At 40.2% G+C, this 21,681-nt stretch overlaps 1 protein-coding gene across 14 annotated transcripts in view; it reads left to right on the top strand.

Moving 5' to 3' along the window:
* SRCIN1 (SRC kinase signaling inhibitor 1) overlaps positions 1–21,681 on the top strand; it is a 588,125-nt gene that overhangs the window by 245,555 nt on the left and 320,889 nt on the right. For 13 of the 14 annotated variants that reach the window (XM_073683441.1, XM_073683440.1, XM_073683446.1 and 10 more), the window contains exon 2: positions 6,208–6,491. The exons of the other annotated variant lie outside the window; for it this stretch is intronic. In XM_073683441.1, the coding sequence (XP_073539542.1) occupies positions 6,208–6,491 (284 nt within the window). The remainder of the gene's footprint in view (positions 1–6,207; positions 6,492–21,681) is intronic. 14 annotated transcript variants of the gene reach the window in all.

Here is a 21,681-nt window from a genome sequence, read left to right on the forward strand (position 1 = left end):
ATATGCAAATTATCTCCTCAGGACTCCTCCCCTGGTTTACCAATGTCCTCTTTTCAGCTCCAACAGCCAAAATCCAGTGTTCTTTGAGCTCGCGGAGACTCTTCACTTACCCCAAAATGCAGTGGAAATATGCAAATTATCTCCTCAGGACTCCTCCCCTGGTTTACCGATGTCCTCTTTTCAGCTCCAACAGCCAAAATCCAGTGTTCTTTGAGCTCGCGGAGACTCTTCACTTACCCCAAAATGCAGTGGAAATATGCAAATTATCTCCTCAGGACTCCTCCCCTGGTTTACCGATGTCCTCTTTTCAGCTCCAACAGCCAAAATCCAGTGTTCTTTGAGCTCGCGGAGACTCTTCACTTACCCCAAAATGCAGTGGAAATATGCAAATTATCTCCTCAGGACTCCTCCCCTGGTTTACCGATGTCCTCTTTTCAGCTCCAACAGCCAAAATCCAGTGTTCTTTGAGCTCGCGGAGACTCTTCACTTACCCCAAAATGCAGTGGAAATATGCAAATTATCTCCTCAGGACTCCTCCCCTGGTTTACCGATGTCCTCTTTTCAGCTCCAACAGCCAAAATCCAGTGTTCTTTGAGCTCGCGGAGACTCTTCACTTACCCCAAAATGCAGTGGAAATATGCAAATTATCTCCTCAGGACTCCTCCCCTGCAAATTGGGTTCAATTAAATTTTGGGTGTAATTTATTTATGCAAAATTCCTACAGTGCACGCTTTCTGAATTGTAATTCTTGCTTTCTCTAATTGAGTAGTCTTCATCTCATGGCTCTTCAATTGCTTAAAATCTACATCTCCCGGCTACAGATGTCAAGACATGCTGAGTTGCAGTTTTATAACAGCTGGAGAGCCATACATTGAAGAACAGTAATTCATGTTATAATCTGCATCCGAGGTGCCATGAAAATCTTGGTCAACAATTTTGATGGTTCCAAAACTACTCATAAATGTTGGGCTCAGACCTCACATAAATAGTTCAATACACACACATAGCTTCCAGCTGCATTGCAGTGCAATTTCGGCATGGAATGCTGCATTCCTAAAGTATTACCGATATATTATGTGTTATATACATCAACGTACATCAACACCGGCATACGCAAAAGACATGCCTATTCCACTGTTCATAAACCTCGCTTCTCCGCCTCATCAAGTAGCATATGTACCAAAACAGACCAAGTATAAGTCAGTGATGTACAACCTGACTACATGGGTACATGTGTATTTAATGATCATTGACAACATAAATTATTCCCCACACCAATCTTATGAAATATGAAGTAGTTTCAGATGTTTTATAGGTATACACATTACTGCTTTACGTATATTCATTCCCTTTTACTCCCTTTCATCTCACAAGTGGATTTTATTACCAGTGATATTTGGCATATTTGTCAGTAGTATAATATCTAGGTAAATTCTTATTAGGAAGTAACCAGAAAAACCTTTACCTTGAAACCGAGAGTGCTTTACCTTTAAAAGGAGTTGTCTCATGAAGATGGAACACCTTTTGCAAATGAAGCCTGGTAGTCCTGAGTCAATCTTCAGAGACTGGGTGACTGGGTGTTATAACAGGAGGAAGTTACTGCTAGCCAAGAATATATGACCATGTAATAGCTGGTTCTGATCCAACAGAGCATAGGCACTGTTCTCTGTCTCATAGATGAAGGGACCATTCACATTAGCCATTAGGTAGCCTGGTAAAGAAGTTCAACTGCTGGAACCCCCCCCCCCCCCCCATCGCTGCCTAAATACAAAGCAAAGACTGATACTGGAATAAACTTGTAAGAAATGGGGTAATTTGTGGCAAATCTTTAGTGTAAAGGTCTAGTTCGGACAGAAGCTGTCATGTCCTACGACTTGGGAGTCATACAGTATTGTATTATTATTGTATTGCTGCTGTTACACTGTTATGTAATCAGTTTGCCTTTTAGAAGTTAGTCCTTTCTCCCTCCATGTATCTCAGCTCTGATTTAAGTAACCCCTCCCTTCTTCCCCAGTTAGAGTTTGTCAGCCTTCTTGCTAGGTTCATCTATGTGTATCTCTGGTTCAGAATTGTCTTTTTATCTACTGCAGCTGTTGCAGCTACTGCTATTCTGCATAAATACAAGAATTCAGCCTGAGAATAAACTCCTGGAATCTTCATATGTGCCTCTGCAGTCGAGTTAAAGCTATCTAATGAAGTTCATGGTGTGAGTACAGGTTCTATAAAGACAACCACAGAAAAGCTGTCTCAAGGGCCCCACACCTGCAGCTTAGTTATGGAGTCAGAATACAAACGCACAATAGGGCAATACCGCAAAAGAAATAAGAGAGGATGAGAGCGATGGTAATGCTCAACTGGGGTGGTTGTGTAGGGACACAACACCTATAAAAGCCTTTGAATCCACAGCTGCAGGCCAGTGGCTGGAGGAAAAATTCTTCCAGATAGCAATTTAATTTGTCATTTGGTTTTTCACCTTGAAAAAGGTGCTAGTCCGATGCCGAAATGCGTTGGTGTAATAAAAACTGGAATTTTATACCATCGAGGATTCTTCAAATGTAGCACAGGTACTGTGATATCTCCACTAAAGTGAAATATGTAGTGTACTCATTTTCAATCTGTTACTTCATATTTATCGAATGTCACACCTTAAAGATTAATTTGGCACAATTTTATTAGCATGGTTGTACCCTTCCCAATGTTAAAGAGAAGCCTGAGACCAATGTACCAAATGTCACAAGACAATGCAAAACTATATTGCTCAAATTAAGACTTTTAAACATGCTTATTGGTACAATTCTTAATGTTAGAAAAGAACAAAAGACCAAAGTGGCAAATTATTGTCGAATTTTGCAAACATTTCAACTTTTTATGCATGTTAAAAATGGCTGTCTTTGTTCTTCACATTTTTAGCTATGACCTGTCTAGATAATGTGCGTTTTTTGCTACTTTTCTGTAAAAATGCTGTGATAAATATGTCATACTTCACAGCAGATGGTTAATCAAGCACCTTTTCTAGTCAATTTTAAGTATTGGCGTAGATACAAAAAATGGTGTAAGAAATGGTGTAAAACACTGATAAATTTTGCTTAGGCATTTACAACAATTAAATGTCTCAATTTACAAAAAAAGTTTTGTCGTAAATGCAACTTTGTCTTTTAGAATCATAAACAGTTATCTTACAGTATATGCATATGAGCAATACTTAATAAAAATTCACATCCACATCGTATCAGCAATGATATGCAATAGATAAATAATTAAGAGCAGAGATGAATCCTCTTCTCCTTTGTTAAAATGAATAATGAATCAAGGTTAAGAAGACAGAAAGCTCACAGAAAAAGATTGCTGGAAAAACATAACAATGGCTCCTCAGCTTCACATCAGGGTAAAGAAGGAAATAGATAAGAGATGAAGTAGACACTATTCTTCTTGGTTTTAATGCAAATCATTCTCAGCAGTAATAAGCGGAAGATTTTACAATAATCATTATACTCTGCACAGTTCTCAATTGTTATTGTGGGGAGATTGGATAAAAAAAATGTAACAAGTCAGATAGACTCCATATTTTTTATGCCACAAGATGTTTTGGTTTTGGTTCAGAACTTGAGTTTGTAAAGTCAAACTGTACAGTTACCAATGTCCCCAACCAAACATGGAGGAGCTGCTCCAAAAGATAAAGCCCTATCATCACCAGCTCTATATGGGATACTGATAGGTCAATATTATTATTTTATGGCCCCCTGGTCTCGATTTCGAGCCATGGCGACTTGATAGATGAATGATCTGTAGGAAGGTCGATCTTGTGTAAGCCTAGATTGGTCCACCAGGGTCTTCTCCACCGTTATCTTAATAGTATTAAGCCATCGGGTTGCTGGTCGTCCTCTTCACCTTTTACCTTCTACTCTTCTGACCATGATGTTCTTCTCCAGTGATTGCTCGCTTCTTATGATGTGTCTAAAGTAGGAAGGTCATAGCTTGGTGATCCTTGCTTCGAGTGACATGTCTGGCTTGATTTGTTCCAAGAGTTATTTGTTTGTTCTTCTTTCCATCCATGGCATTGATAACATCCTTCCCCAGCCCCACATTTCGAAGGCATCAATTCTTCTTTTGTCTTAATTCTTTATTGTCCAAGTTTCGCATTTGTAATAAGATCAGAGCAAAAGGACAATTTCTTCTCTACAGTGCTTAATAAAAGACAACCATACAAAAAATTGCACTTGGTGCATTTAAATTTGTGCAATTTTTTTTAAATCTTCATTTTACAAATTATATAATATGCAGTTTTACAAAATGGCAAGGTGAATCTCCACATTCTTTGATGTCCTGAATCTACAACATTTTCTTTGAGTTGATGTAAAATCATATTGCATTCATTATAACATACTAAAGTAGGAGCTGAGGAAAGCTGGCTAGGTCCAACAAGATTTCTTTTTGAAGATTTGAAGGAAATGCTGACAAAGCCATAGGCAAATTCCTTCCCACGCTGTGAAGTGTTCAGGTAGAATTTGCTTTAAAATCTAGATTTCTCAAAATATTTATATGATCAGGAAATTCTGCAATGGATTTAACTTTCTATCCATGACTATTAGTCTTGATTAGCCTAAGATTCTACGTCTGCAGTGGTACAGTAAAAGTGTTCATCGGCAAAATTGTTATATTGCTCTTCGGAATGTAATTATATGAAAACTTGGATATTTTATATCACTCTTTCTCCATATAAACAGTTATAGCCTATGTTAATATGATAAATCAATGGGGGCCACTTACTATTCTCACTAATGAACCAGTGGAACATTGACATAAGTAGAAATAACGACATTTTAGAGGAACTGTCACTAGCAATAAATATGCATTTTTTTACCTGATCTAAACAACACGGTTCTCCCAAATCTAGCACCATTTTTCTTTTGTTCATATGCCTCTCCATTCCTGGGATATGGCCCCCTCTTCCCTGTATATAAAGCCAGTATTCTTAATCAACTTTGTGTGGTGCTAAAGAAAACTACCGTAGAGAAGGGTTGACGACCACAACCACTTGCCTGAAAAAAAATATATATATGGAGGGAAGAAGGAGCCTTATCTCAGGATCGGAGACGTGCAGGAACAAAAGAGAAACATTGCCATATTCAAGAAAACAGCGGCATTATCACCGAGTAAAAAAAAAAGACAAATTTATGGCTAGTGACATATCCTGTTAAAAGGAAGTTCAGATAAAACAAAATGCATGTTTCTAATTTGTTGCTTCTGACGCTACCATTTACTGCAATCAAATAGTGCCCCCAGTTATCTTTTAAAACCTGTCGAATTGGTGGGCTTTAAAAGTAGAAAAGAGATTGCCAATTTCAAATCACTTATTAGGACATTCTAAGGTTATGTGCACACGGTCGGGATTTGCTGCGAGTTTGACGCTGCGGACTTATGCAGCGTCAAACCCGCAGCTGCCAGATGTTACAGCATAGTGGATGGGATTTCTAGAAATCCCATGTCCACTATGCGTATCTGGCCAGCTGCGGATCACCAGCGGAAACTGACATACGGCGCGTCTTTCCAAGCCGCAGCATGTTAATTTCTCCTGCGGGTCCGCATGTGGGCTTTCCCCATAGTCCTAATTTCTATGGGGAAAGTCCACATGTGAAAAAATAATGATGCCGCTCATTTGCATAAAATGAGCGGAAGCTGCCGGTGGCTCTTCCGCAGTGTCAAATCCGCAGGCCCGGATGCATCGTGGGCATATACCCTAAGTGACACAATGGCTACCAATGGAGACCACTTCCATGACAACTGTTAACGATAATTTTTATGAAAAACAATCAGTTTTTATAAATAATAATCGTAGTATTAACAGATAAAGTCTAATTTACCAATACTGAAATAGAGATTATAATAACTGTAATTAACGGAAACTGAACTAGAAATCCCAAGCATATCATTCTCCCTAGTGAAAGCCCAGCTCTTCATAGAATTCATTACCTGATCTTAAAGAATACTTTACTATGCTCATATCCTAAAGCAATAACCTGCCCAACCGTGTTTCTGTCAGCAGTGCTCTCATGCCTTAAGAGTCTGACCTATATGCATGTCTAATGCATTGTGATCCCACAGAGGATCACAATCCTTTCAACAATTACATATACTATAGGCCCAAGGGCGGGCTGACCACTGAGTGTTATGTTAATGTTTTTTTCCTGTTCTATTACCTTTCTGCAGATTCCAGCCGGTCTGGGACACACATGATCTCTGCGGACGATGCTGAATACCCTCGAGAGTACCGCACTCTCGGTAACGGGACAAGGCGTTTTTCTAATGTGGGCTTGGTGCACACTTCCGAGCGCCGGCACACAGTGATTGCTGCCCAGAGCCTGGAGGCGCTAACCAATCTCCAGAAGTCTGATATGGAAAGAAAGAGAGACGCCTTCATGGATCATCTAAAGAACAAATACCCTCAACATGCCTTGACCATCCGTGGTCAGCAGGAGAGGATTCGAGATCAGGTGAGAACAGGTCCACCCACAGCTTTTCCTAATAAATATTGTAACATGTACAAAGGTAATATTCTCTCTGCTACAGTATACAAATTCACTCACATTTACTTCATTAACACTTCATGCTCTTTGTTGTAGATAAGAGCCAATAACACAAGTATAAGATTAGAGCTACAGGGCAACGTTGCCCCACCGAGATTGCAATATCACACTAGTACATCAGAACTAATGATGTGGTTACATTATAACAAGCAGCTTAAAGGGAATGTTTCCAGGAGCACACCGCTCCCCAGCCTCCCTACTTCCTGTTTCGGGAGACATGTGCTCCTGATTGATTGAGTCAGGACTAGCAGCGTTGTCGGGCATCTGGTACGAACTGTGCGTCCTCCGTTGCTGCAAGCAGAGGCAGTTTTGCTTCTGCTGCCTCAGAGTAGAGCAGTGGCACTGAAGCTGGCCAAATCCATTGATCAGGCCAGTTTCAATGCTGTGCTTCCAAGTTCTATTAGAAAGAGCTTGTAAGTGTTATATTCCTGGTCTAGAAGAATGGCGACCTCTGAAAGACTGCAGCGATTGCTGGTAACATAGATAACAAACTGTAAACTATAAATTTAAAAATACCTTCATTCTTGAGAACAGGATTTTTAATAACAACAAAATAATTAGTAAGTTGCTTGTTTTATATTGCAATTTTACCCATTTAAAGGGAACCTGTCACATGAAAAAAAAAACACTATTAACCTGCAGAACCTGCTTGACGCACGCACTTAGACCTCCCTGCTGCTGGGGGGAAATTAACTTTATTCCCCTCCGGCAGTTTTTGGGTTTCAGTAATAGGAATGGTGCTGGCGCAGGTTCAGTCTCTACTCTATGCATAAAGAGCGGCGGCTGTAACCATGTCCCCAGCATTGACTGACTACAGTTCAGCATTAGAGCCGGCTGTCAGTCAATGCCGGGGGCACAGTTACAGCTTCTCTCTATTCACCTGTTGAAATGGACATTATGTTGCCTTAAAAAATATTACAGCACTCTCTATCCTATATTAGATGTCATGAAAGATGCACCCCAATGGCTCTCATTTATGTGCATAATGATCGTTACATGTGTGTAATCTAGGACAGAGTACCTCTGCAGTATGGCATTCAACCATGTGACTATTTATTTTCTGACAGACACAGAATATGGAATCTGCAGGGCTAAAATCTCTGTAGGCACATTATGGGACAATTGCATTATATGGGTACCACATCTAACATGACCACAACATGAATCCATATGAGCATGCACATGAGCTACAATGCAATGCTCACAATGGGTTGAAAGTCAAAATATCATAATCCTCTGCAATAGCTAGTAAAACAGTGTGTTACAAGAAGATGGCTCATGTCCATCACTGAACCATTGTTGTAAGTGTCAATATTACGGAAGGCTGAAACATTCTTTCTACTATCAGTTCTAACAGTACAGTTATCCAGCTGACACTTACTTGTATATTATACACATATACTTGCTACACATGTTTTTAATCAATCATTTTTATTTTCTCCCTATAACGGTAAGGCCCATTTAGATAAGCCGATAATCAGCTCATGTAAACATGCCAGCAATCACCCAAAAAATTACCAAGACGCATGTTCACTTTGTTCAGTATAGGTAGCACATTACTCCATGTAAATGGGGGATGTGCTGCCGACATCTCGAAGCTGTTATAGGGACAGAGCAACCATATTAACAATCATTCTGTTCCCATCAGTTTTCATCAGCCCATATAAACAGGCTAGAAGAAGAATCGACTTGTACAAAGTTCTTCAACACTTGTTAACAGACCAAAATCAGCCAGCTTGCTTACCGCTCTTGAGTCTCCATCTTCCTGGTTTCTGGGGGCTGTGCACTCCTGATTTCTTGACAGTTCTGACCATTGACATGGTTGTATTGCTATCCCAAAATGTCCACTCTCCGATGCTGCTTCTGCAGCAGGGGAGCAGCACAGTGACACTAAAGCTGGCTGGGTCCCTTGATCGTAAGAGCTTCAGAGCAGTGGTTACAAACTCTATAGAAAAGAGCTTGTAAGTGATGTGATCCTTACCAAAGAGGCCAGCCACCACTGATACAGTAGTAAGCAATCAAATTAAAAGTCTCTCTGTTCTTTAACAACACAGGGAATTTTTAATAACAATTACGTGCAAATTTTCTTGCTGATTTGGACCCCAGGTCGTTTCCATCTCCATAGCTTATTGCAGCATCCCAAACACCCAGATTCTGAGCTCACTTTTCTTTTATGAGGCAAGATTGATGGTTGTTGTGTTGCTATGTTTTATATTTTATTCCAGTAAACTGCATCGGGAACATTTTTCATAGGGCATCTCCTGATGATCAAGAAACTTCAGGCTGACAAATGACACTTTGGCTTGCTTTCCTGCAGGCAATTTCAGATCTCCATTATTTCCATGTACGTCTGTATTTCTGTATTGTTAGTCACTTATAGCAAAATCTGGTTCTTGTCCATTTCTTAGCAGAATATCGTTTTCATGAAATATATTTGGCCCCATCATCCAACATAATTGTTTTGTGAAAAATATCCATGTAAATCTATTTAGCATGAGATTTAAATAACTTTGTAATCAAAAATAATGGGTTTAGCTGACAGGAAACAATTAGTGTCCCCTGTTGCAGCGAGAGAAAATACTGTAATAGAATTTTAATTTTCTTTCCTTGCAGTGAAATCACCTTTTTAATATGTGTTATTTGTGGTAGCAGTCAATTAATATGTATGTGTAGAGCAGAGGGGTGCATGTAGAAATAGATGACCCAGTCCATCCTCATTGCTGTACCCTGACAGGTTGGGCTAATTGTATTCCATCACTCATAAACATTTTTCTCTATTGTTATATATATTGTATATTGTTTAGTAATTACTGTAATTACATAGTCCAATTTGTGAAATGTATGATTTTAGGGGTTGTAGTAAAGTTTTGTAACATTACAGCAGTGGTCGCCAACCTTACTTACCTGGAGAGCCACATTCAGATATGAGAGAGGGTCATGAGCCATATCTAGACCTCCCTGTCCCACCCCCGCGCAAGTAGTGACACCCTACTCCCACCACTTCAAAGTAGCAAGACCCAAATCCCCATTACTGGTATAATGAAAGCCAAAGCATTTCCGCAGAAATCACACCAAAGTAGTATGCTTAAATCCAGGGGTTCCCACCTTGCCCCAATTCAGTATTTTTGCATCAAGCAGTTCCACCATACTATTGCATCTAGGTCCAAACACGTCCCCTGACTGTCAGTATTATCCTGTCTCCAGCTTACCATACTTATTTTATTGCTCTACCCCCAAGGCCAGTATATGCACATTCAGATCTGCTTTTCTCTGCAGGACTATTCACAAGAGTCACTATCTGGAGACCTACTCTTTAAGCTGTTTGTGAGACATGGTGCTAATGCACCAAGATGGCAGACAGCCACGAGCCACAAAGGCCCTTCCAAGCCACAAGTTTGGGACCCCTGCTATAGTGTTTGTAATGATTATTTAAGGTATCTGCTAATAGGTTGTGCTGCCCTTTGTGAGAGTGGCATAAAATAGTGAAAAACATGTAGATTTCACCAGTGTTTCTATGTGTGAATGTGTTAGTTTTATGTCAACAATTAGATACATGCTCCCCCTAGCCCACCCACCCATGATTGACATCTTATTCCCATTTATAGTAACGATATATTCACACAGAGGTTTTTTATGATTTTACTGCAAAAATCTGACTTGTAAACTGCTTTAACCCCAGCATACATGTACAGGAGGACCCTGTGTCTGCCATGTTAGAACTCCTCTGAAGCCCAGCCTGACACAGGACTTTGCAGGAGATCGGCAATTTCACAATACAGTGCAATACTACAGTATTGCACTGTACTATAATTGGCGATCAAGGAATCATAGGTTTAAGTCCTCTTGGAGAAGGAGGGGTGGTGAAAAGAAAATGTAAAAACCTAAAACATATTTTTCAAGAATATTAAAAAATACATAAACAATTAAATCACCCCCCTTTTCCTCAAATATAATTAGCGTGCTGTAAAAAATAAACATATTTGGAACTGGCGTTACATAACTGCCTGAACTAATAAAATATAAAAATATTATTCTATAAAGGGAATGCTCAAATGCATTAAAAAGCAATCAAAATGACGTATGTACCCCAAAATGGTATCAATAAAAATTACAAAACTCAACAAAATTAAGCTTTCACAAAGGTCCATTAACAGAAGAATAAAAAAGTTGTGTCTGAATTTTTTTCAACCACTAAAATGTAAAGAAAAACCTTATGTGATTGGAATCGCCATGATCAAACTGACCTGAGGACTGATGTTGCCAGGTCATTTTTACCACCTAATAAACGCAGTAAAAACAAGACCCCAAAAGGATTGCGTCTTTTATACCATTCCACTGTATTTAATTGTGTCATTCAAAACTACAACTCATTTGACAAAGAACGACTATGGTAATGGGAAAATAAAAAAGTTAAGGCTCTTAGAAGAAGCGGATGAATTAACAAAAGTTAAAAAAAATAATAATTGCCCACTCCTTAAGGGTTTAACCCCTTAACGAACGCCGTAACTGCAGCAGTTAAGGGTACTTATGCCTGAGCGCTGCTCTTTCACGGCACTGACTGTAGCACCCCGCAGTGTTAGAAATTCTCTGCGGTCTCAGCTACCAGGGCTGAGACCCTGGAGAACATGATCAGGGCTGGTTTTCAGGTCCCCGATCATGAAAAAAAAAAAAAGTGTGCTCGCAGTTACAATGATTTCTCTCTCCTCTGACATGATACACATGTTAGAGGAGAGAGAAATGAAGCCCCCTGAGCCCACCCAGTACTTCCGCCATCCCCCAGATCTACTGATCCATCCCCCAGCCCTCCGTCATTTTCCTGTAAAAAAAAAATGGTGGGCGCATGCGCAGTGCGCCCGCCAAGATCTGCCGGCCGGTGCCCGGCAACAATAAGAAATTTTCCCTATTGGTTCCTTTTGATCACTGTGATAAACCCTATCACAGTGATCAAAAGAAAAAAAAATAATAAACAAAATCCCCCTTTGTCACCCCCTTAGTTACATAAAAATTATAAAATAAAAAATATATTTTTTTCCATTCCTTGCAGTTAGGGTTGGGGTTAGGGTTTAGGGATAATATTAGGGTTAGGATTAGAATTAGAGTTAGGGTTGTGTTAGGATTAGGGATAGGGTTAGGATTAGGGTTAGGATTGTGTTAGGATTAGGGGTAGGATTAGGGTTATGATTAGGGTTAGAATTAGGGTTAGGATTAGGGTTAGGATTGTGTTAGGATTAGGGGTAGGGTTAGGATTAGGGTTAAAATTACAGCTAGATTTAGGATTAGAATTAGGGTTAGGATAAGGGTTAGAATTAGGGTTAGGATTATAATTAGTGTTAGGATTAGGGGTAGGGTTAGGATTAGGGTTAGAATTAGGGTTAGGATTAAGATTCTGTTAGGATTAGGGGTAGGGTTAGGATTAGTGTTAGAATTACAGCTAGATTTAGGCTTAGAATTAGGGTTAGGATAAAGGTTAGGATTAGAATTAGGGTTATGATTAGGGTTAGAATTAGGATTAGGGATAGGATTGTGTTAGGATTAGGAGTAGGGTTATGATTAGAATTAAGGCTAGAATTAGGGTTAGGATTATGGTTAGGATTGTGTTAGGATTAGGGGTAGGGTTAGGATTAGGGTTAGATTTAGGATTAGAATTAGGGTTAGGATTAGGGTTGTGTTAGTGCTAGGGTTGGGGTTAGAATTGTGTTGGGGGTTAGGATTAGGGTTGTGTTAGGGTTGTGTTACGGTTAGTGTTGTGTTAGGGATGTGTTAGGGTTAGGGTTGTGTTAGGGTTGTGTTACGGTTAGTGTTGTGTTAGGGATGTGTTAGGGTTAGGGTTGTGTTGGGGTTGGTATTTTTTCAAAAGTAAAGAAAAAAATGATGACGATATGACAACTAGTGTTGAGCACAAGTGCTTGTTACTTGAGTTTGCCTAGGGTGCTTGGGTATGCCTACACAGGTAATCCCCGCATGTTTTCTTTTTGGGTGTCTAACAGCAGCGAAACATGTGGGGCGGGGACTCGCTCGAGTATCTCACTTGAGCACACGTGATACTCTGTGCATACCCAAGCAACCAACGCAAAGTAGTCAGCACTTGCGCTTAACAACACTAATGACAAGATATTCAATATGACGACCTAATGTTATCAATTTCTGTGTCGTACCTCTGGGTTCAAAATGCTCACTATACCCTTGATAAAATTCTTGAGGGGTGTAGTTTCCAAAATGGGGTCACTTGTGGGGGGTTTCCACTGTTTAGGTGCATCAGGGGCTCTCCAAACGTGACATGGCGTCCGCTAACTAGGCCAACAAATTTTACATTCAAAAAGTCAAACAGTGGTCCTTTCTTTCCGAGCCCTGCTGTGCTCCCAAACAGTGATTTTTACTCATATATGGGGTATCAGTGTACTCAGAAGAAATTGCACAACAATTCTCCGGGTCCATTTTCTCCTCTTACCCTTGTGAAAATAAAAAAATTGGGGCTAAAAGATCATTTTTGTGGAAAAAGTTAGATTTTTTATTTTCATGGCTCTACATTATAAACTTCTGTGAAGTACCTGGGGGTTCAAGATGCTCACCACTCATCTAGATAAGTTAATTGAGAGGTCTAGTATCCAAAATGGGGTCACTTGTGGAGGGTTTCCAGTTTAGGCACATCAGGGGCTCCCCAAACGCGACATGGCGTCCGCTCTGTTTGTGTGGAAAAAGTTAAATTTTCATTTTTTCCTTCCACGTTTGTTCAGTTCCTGTGAAGCACGTGAAGGGTTAATAAACTTCTTGAATGTGGTTTTGAGCACCTTGAGGGGTTCAACTTTTAGAATGGTGTCACTTTGGTGGATTTTCTGTCATATAGACCCCTCAAAGTCACTTCAAATGTGATGTGGTCCCTAAAAATAGTGGTTTTGCTAATTTTGTTGGAAAAATGTGAAATTGCTGGTCAACTTTTAACCCTTATAACTTCCTAGCATAAAATTTTTTTGTTGCAAAAATTGTGCTAATGTAAAGTAGACATGTGGGAAATGTTATTAACTATTTTGTGTGACATATATTTCTGATTTAAGGGCACAAAAATTCAAAGTTTGAAAATTGCTAAATTTTCACCAAATTTCAGTTTTTTTTCACAAAGTCATATACCACTATCATGACGTACAATATGTCACGAAAAAACATTCTCAGAATCAGTGGGATCTGTTGAAACATTCCAGAGTTATTACCTCATAAAGTGACAGTGGTCAGAATTGTAAAATTTGGCTTTGTAATTAAGGACATAATTGGCTCCATCACTAAGGGGTTAAACAATGTCTTTTATACATGTTTTGGCGTGGACAGTGTCTTTTTGTTCTTTTTTTCTTCAATGTGCAAAAAAATTGTTGTTTTTTCACAGTTCAAGTTCATGTCAAAAATCAACCCAAAAATTGCTGTTCAATATATGCATGTTTTCCTAGTTAAATAAACAATGAAGCTTTTTTAAGCATATTTAAGTGTTTCTGACATTAATTTTAGTGAGCTGCCTTACAGCCATGCCATCCCACTGCAAAATATAAATGAAAGCATAATCACATAAGTGACAGACCGCTGATTCTCACTACTGTACGCTGTCCTAAGAAAGGGTAACATAAATGGGCCGACAGGTTCCCTTTAATTCATTATTCATTTCACGTCTGTATATTTATATGGGCCTGCAGTCGCCTAAGCCGTAAACCAGCGTGGGTACAACAAGAAGGTAAGAGTAAATAATACATAAGACTGGCCCAGTGATGGTCTGTAACAGAGATACATGGCATAACTGTGGCTATACTGTGTCCACATTCTGTATGGCGACAATGTAGTGCCAGTTTTGCCTTTCATTGCAGGTGTCAATTTTGGGACTTTTCATTACTAATTAAAGGGGTTGTCCACTACTCAGACAACCCTGTCTCAGTCAGCATGTCGGCCCCACTATCAGTATTTGGTCAGTATTCGGTCAGTATTTTTTCTCAGGAGTGGGAGCCAAAACCAGGTGAGCAACAATCAGAGAAAAGGTATTATAGAAACAAGTCACCAATTCTGCATTTATCACCCACTCCTGGTTTTGGCTCCCACTCCTGAGAAAAAATACTGACCAAAAACTGACCAAATACTGATAATGGGGCTGTAGCCTTATATTGTAGGTCAGCTTCATTGGACAAAATGGTGCTGAGCGACAAAGGTTTACACACTTGGACTAATTTAAAGTGGTTTTCCACTTATAGGTTTCTGACCTCTAATGGACTTCATTAAAATGGACTAATAAAATCAGATAGTTCTTACTGGTTGCAGCAGTGACATTTTGACTACAGTGCACATCACCACTGCAGCCAATCACTGAGCTAGGCAATGTAGACAGCTCGGGCCCCTGAGCTCAGGGATGTTGGAGCAGAAGTGATGTGCGCTGTAGTCGAGATGTCACCGCTGCTGCCAGGAAACAGACACCGGTGCAGCTGCCGAGGCTGTCGCTGTACCCAAGAAGGGTAAGTACCATCTGATTTTATTATTTTAAGCTAGTGCAGGCCATTATAGGCCAGAAACATAGTGGGAAAACACTTTAGTAAAAAATTTCACCCACAGATGGAAGGAATGGCAAATAACAGACCAGACAATATCAGCTGATTACCAGGGATTTCAGGTGCCATGTCTGCAGCTATCAGCATGGCAATGAGTGATGTTGCTGCTTTAATTTTCCATATGACAACTGGAAATCTGCCTTGTTGCTATGTACAACATCTTCTCTCGCTTACAATTGTTTTCTTAACGCTCCCACCATTCCTCCCCAAAAATGTAAATCCAGTCCCAATGAGGATATGTATCTGTAAAATGGCGCGGGGCGGTAGCCGTGGACAACGTACTTGTCTGTGTGGACTTTATCTGTGAGGGCGCTATGACCTTGCAAACTGCATGATGACGTTGACCTCCACTGGCCTGGACCTGATGGTACAGAGTTCAATGAGGGAGACTACCATCCAACAATAAACTGTCTTTTACTATAAAATAACTTATGGGGAAGTATCTACAGTAGATAGTGGGTACAAAACTTAATGGACATTTCTCTTAGAACATATGACATCTTCAGACATATTCCCATTCCTTCCTGAGGCTGCTCTGCTTTCTGTCTGTCGGCCTCTCTAGCTTCACCAACACCCAGCACAACATTTCTGGAGCTTAGTCCCCAACAATAGCTCCACTAACCGGTAGAGAGTTCTATTTCTCAAAATGCGGTTCTGTCTCCTTTTCCCCATAGAGATGCTACTTATGCCACTGTGGTCGTTACTTAGCTTCTCTGCTTGCTAATGCCTTGGAACTACCACATGTGGGACTCTCTCTTCGTCCCATTTTCCTTCTCAGAGTTCCTCCGTCACTTGACTGTCAGTAGGCTCCGCAACATCCTGGCAGGCTTCTTGCCACAGACCTTGCATCCCAAGAATCACTCACTACTTCTAACAGTTTTCCTTGTCTTCATTCGGGATCATGCTATCCGTTGCCTTGGTCTCCACTCACTTTAGGACACCCACGTCATGCGTCTCAGCTGATTAATCAGACCATAGAGTTGCTCTAGTTGTAAGCTAGGCCCTATCAGCTTTCCTGACAGGAACCTCCCCATTGTGCTCACACTAAGCCCCCCCCCTGAGCTAGTCCCAGCTATTAACCCTGTAGCCTACCTAGTACTGGGCAGAACACAACCTATCACTAGTAATACAGATTATTAATCATTCAAACGTCATGATGCATTGCAACAAAATACATGTCTTCGAAGTGGTACGTGAGCAACACTTCCTCCTTCTTACATATCCAAGGCTAGGTATACACTGTGCCCATTGTTGGACACATTCACTCAGGAGGCATGTGCCCAACAGTGGTCCAAGTCAGGATGGGTGACAAGGCATCTATTCACCGTAAGGACCCGTTGTAAAAAAATGTATACAGCATGGTATACGTTTTGTTGCTGTGTCCGTCCGTATAGGAAAGCACTTTCATATATACAGTAAAACAAACTGTATGCAGATGCACATCAGCCAGTCGGAGGCTGACACACTTTTGACCTCTTGATTGATAAATGGGGGCCTATTAGAACATTACAGTACACGTCAGGAAAAGTTCCTGACGTGTACTCTAGGCTAAATATATATGATGTATCGTAAGTCATATGGCAAGGCTCGTTAAAGGGTCGAAATTGATTTTTCAGAGTGCTACATCCAATAGGTGGCACTGGAGTTTACATTCTCTTCCTCAATGAAGAGGCTATTAGCATACTTAATTTATCGGAGAGGCATTGCATGACCTATAAGTCTCCTTACGCTGGCTTAGCACTCTTCACATGGAGAAACATTCCCCCTTAGACCTCCTAGCCTAACACACATTTAAATGGGGCTTGGTGCATTTTTCAGACAACAGTATATAGACACCTTCTGATCCGCAGCCAAAGTGAAGTCATTACCATTTATAATATCTGAGTTTTCTGACAGCTTGGAGGCCATGTCCATCACCTACAGCCCTGCTGGGAACTTTGCTGGAAAATCATTTGGGCAGATGGTAAACTTTAAGCCAGATTATATTAATTCACACACCAAAGGGGGTCTGCTTACTGTTCAATTCTCAACAGCAAGGAGACAATGGCTGATCACAAAAATGCAAAATATTACATAAATCATCATAAGAAAGTTACAATATTTTCAATCACTTTTGAATATTCCCATAATATAAATAAATGAGAAATGTCCACGCAATGTTATAAAAAATCAGTGTGCATAGCCTTACTGTCCTGATCACAGCAATGTCAAGCACTTGATGTAGCTATATACACTGTGTGCAGAATTATTAGGCAAATGAGTATTTTGATCACATGATACTTTTTATACATGTTGTCCTACTCCAAGCTGCATAGGCTTGAGAGCCAACTACCAATTAAGTAAATCTGGTGATGTGCACCTCTGTAATGAGGAGGGCTGTTGACTAATGACATCAACACCCTATATAAGGTGTGCTTAATTATTAAGCAACTTCCTTTCCTTTGGCAAAATGGGTCAGAAGAGAGATTTGACGGGCTCTGAAAAGTCCAAAATTGTGACATGTCTTGCAGAGGGATGCAGCAGTCTTGAAATTTCCAATTTTACTGGAGTATCAAAAAGCACAAGGTGTGTGATACTCAGGGACATGGCCAAGGTAAGGAAGGCTGAAAAACGACCACCTTTGAAACATAAGATAAAACGTCAAGAATGGGCCAAGAAATATCTTAAGACTGATTTTTCAAAGGTTTTATGGACTGATGAAATGAGAGTGACTCTTGATGGGCCAGATGGATGGGCCAGAGGCTGGATCAGTAAAGGGCAGAGAGCTCCACTCCGACTCAGACGCCAGCAAGGTGGAGGTGGGGTACTGGTATGGGCTGGTATCATCAAAGATGAACTTGTGGGACCTTTTCTGGTTGAGGATGGAGTGAAGCTCAACTCCCAGACCTACTGCCAGTTTCTGGAAGACAACTTCTTCAAGCAGTGGTACAGGAAGAAGTCGATATCGTTCAAGAAAAACATGATTTTCATACAGGACAATGCTCCATCACATGCATCCAACTACTCCACAGCATGGCTGGCCAGTAAAGGTCTAAAAGAAGAAAAAATAATGACATGGCCCCCTTGTTCACCTGATCTGAACCCCATAGAGAACCTGTGGTCTATCATAAAATGTGAGATCTACAGGGAGGGAAAACAGTACACCTCTCGGAACAGTGTCTGGGAGGCTGTGGTGGCTGCTGCATGCAATGTTGATCGAAAACAGATCAAGCAACTGACAGAATGTATGGATGGAAGGCTGTTGAATGTCATCATAAAGAAAGGTGGCTATATTGATCACTATTTTTGGGGGGTTTTGTTTTTGCATGTCAGAAATATTTATTTCTAAATTTTGTGCACTGATATTAGTTTACCTGGTGAAAATAAAAAAGTGAGATGGGATTATATTTGGTTTTTCTTAAGTTGCCTAATAATTCTGCACAGTAATAGTTACCTGCACAAACAGATATCCTCCTAAGATAGCCAAATCTAAAAAAAAAAACACTCCAACTTCCAAAAATATTAAGCTTGGATATTTATGAGTCTTTTGGGTTGATTGAGAACATAGTTGTTGATCAATAATAAAAATAATCCTCTAAAATACAACTTGCCTAATAATTCTGCACACCGTGTATGTTATTCTCATATATTCCAAGAGAGACAGATGCTCCGTCTCACGGTAATGATTTAGCAAAATAGGACTTATCACAGGGACTATTTACCCTGTAATGGCAGTACTATCTGGAGGATTGGGCATTACATTTGACAAATTAAATATCTTGCAATCAGTTGTCTTTGTTGCCAAGTATGTGCCATAGTGAAAGTCGTATTGGGTACAGTGACATCTTTGCTTTGATAAATTAATTCCCGCTCCACTTCTACAGCCAAGAGACAGAGTCTGGTGCAGAAGGATTTCTGGCTTTTGAAGTGGTGAATAAAAGATTGGGGTGGTTCTGTGACACAGTTTGAAGAGTGTCTCGAGTGGTAGATGCATCTAAACTGAAATCTTTCTGAAATGGCTGCTCAGATCTCTTCTCGTCATAGACAGGTCTGACATGGCAGAGAGAGGATGGGTGCAGCTTTGAATAAGAATGCCCTGAATTCAGCTGTGTGATTTCACTGCCTGTCAGATATTCCGGAGATGATTAACCCATTCGCTTTCCACACTGATCTGTCACTCACATGGAGTTATGCTGGTCGTAGACACAGAGATGTTACCGTGTTACAGTATGTCGTCCATGGAGGAAAAAAGCTTCTAAAGTATTTGTGCATGTAATATTTTAACACATTTGTCCAAACATTAGTAAAATAAAGCATGTATATATACAGTTGAAACCAGAAGTTTACATATAAAAAGACACATATGCATGTTTTCCTCAATATCTGACGTGAAATCAGAATAAACCTTTCCCATTTTAGGTCAATTAGGATTACCATAATTATTAATATTTGCCAAATACCAGAATAATGAGAGAGAGAGAATGTTTTAAGGCATTTTTATTACTTACTGCAAAGTCAAAAGTTTACATACATTTCATTAGTATTTGGTATTTCATTAGTATTTGCCCTTAAACTGAATGACTTGGGTCAAACGTTTGGGATATTCTTCCACAAGCTTCTCACAATTGTTGATCGGAATTTGGGCCCATTCCTCCAGACAGAACTGGTGTAACTGATCCAGGTTTGTAGGTCGCCTTGCTCGCACCTGCCTTTTCAGCTTTGCCCATAAATTGTCAAGAGGATTGAGATCAGGGCTTTGAGATAGCCACTCCAAAACATTGAGTTTATTATCATTAAGCCACTTTGTTACCATTTTGGTAGTATGCTTCGAGATATTGTCCATTTAGAAGACCCATTTTCCACCCAAGCTTTAACTTCCTGGCTGATGTCTTGAGATGTTGCTTCGGTATTGCCACACTATCTTCTTTTGTCCTGATGCCATCTATTTTGTGATGGCATCTGCGGCAAAACAACCCCATAAACATGATGCTGCCCCCCCCTGTGTTTCACAGTAGGGATGGTGTTCTTAGGTTTCCAAGCTTCTCCCTTTTTCCTCCAAACATAACGATGGTCATTATGCCCAAAAAGTTACATTTTAATTTCATCGGACCACAGGACATGTCTCAAAAATTAAGGCCTTTGTTCCTGTGTGCATTTGCAAACATTAATCTGGCTTTTTTGTGTTTCTTTTGGAGTTAGGCTGTGTGCCCACGATGCGTTTTTTAAGCGTTTCCGCAGCGGCAAAAACGCTGCAGAAACGCTTAAAAAACGCATGGTAGAAGGCCTGCCATGTTCCCCAATGATAATCCGTATGTGCTGTGCACATGCTGCGGAAATTTCCGCTGCGGATTATCATTGCGGAAAAAAACGCAGCACTACCAATTATTTTACGGAAGTGCTGCGTTTTCGCCGCCATTGACTTGCATTAGACCGCATAGATTACGCATCACTGTATATGTAGATTCGCATTCCATGCGTTCTAATGTGCGGATGATACCCAGGTCGAGAGAAGAGGAGACTCTCCTCCAGACCTGGGTACCATAGAAAACTGTAAAAAAAAAGAATAAAATAAAAAATAAATACACTGTGTTCCAAATTATTATGCAAATAATATTTTCTCAGATTTTCCCAAATTACCTATATGAATTGCAGTCATTGTAATTTTCCAGTCAAATAACTATTAGAGTACAATTGAAAGTTTTTTTGTACAAACTGCCTATGATAACAGTATATTTTTTAAAAAATAAAAAACTCAAACTGCACTAAAAATGCATGTTCCAAATTATTATGCACAGCAGAGTTTTCAACCTTTTAATTTTAATAAAGAACAAAAAAATGGTCATTTTTGAAATTATAAGCATTAGCAGGTTATTACAAACTGAAATCAAACAGTTTTCAACTCAAAACTTTATTCTAGGTGATGTTACATTTGCACATAGAACCCCTTGTTCGAAAGGAGCTTCTGAACTCTCTCGTCCATTGAATTTGTCAGGTTTTGGATGGTTTCTGCTTTAATTGTTTTGCATGAGGACAGAATACCCTCCCAGAGCTGTTGCTTAGATGTGAACTGCCTCCCGCCATCATAGACACTCCTTTTTATGATGCTCCAGAGGTTCTCAATGGGGTTGAGGTCAGGGGAGCATGGGTGCCACACCATAAGTTTGTCCCCTTTTATGCCCATAGCAGCCTGAGATGCAGATGTGTTATGTGCAGCATGAGGCGGGGCATTATCATGCATGAAAATGATCTTGCTGCGGAATGCACGGTTCTTCTTCTTGAACCATGGAAGGAAGTGCTGTTTGAGAAACTCAACATACATTATGGAGTTCATCTTTACCCCTTCAGGGATCCTAAAAGAGCCGACAATCTCTCTCCCCATGATTCCAGCCCAAAACATTACTCCACCTCCTCCTTGTTAGCGCCGTAGCCGTGTTTGCATGGGGTGTCCATCAACCAGCCATCCTCCACTCCATCCATCTGGACCATCGAGATCATTTCATGCATGATAATTCCCCGTCTCATGCTGCACATAACACATCTGCATC

Source organism: Phyllobates terribilis, unplaced genomic scaffold, assembly GCF_046119375.1.
Source record: "Phyllobates terribilis strain yellow unplaced genomic scaffold, ASM4611937v1 Scaffold_5__5_contigs__length_657084704, whole genome shotgun sequence".
Classification (NCBI taxonomy): Eukaryota; Metazoa; Chordata; class Amphibia; order Anura; family Dendrobatidae; genus Phyllobates; species Phyllobates terribilis.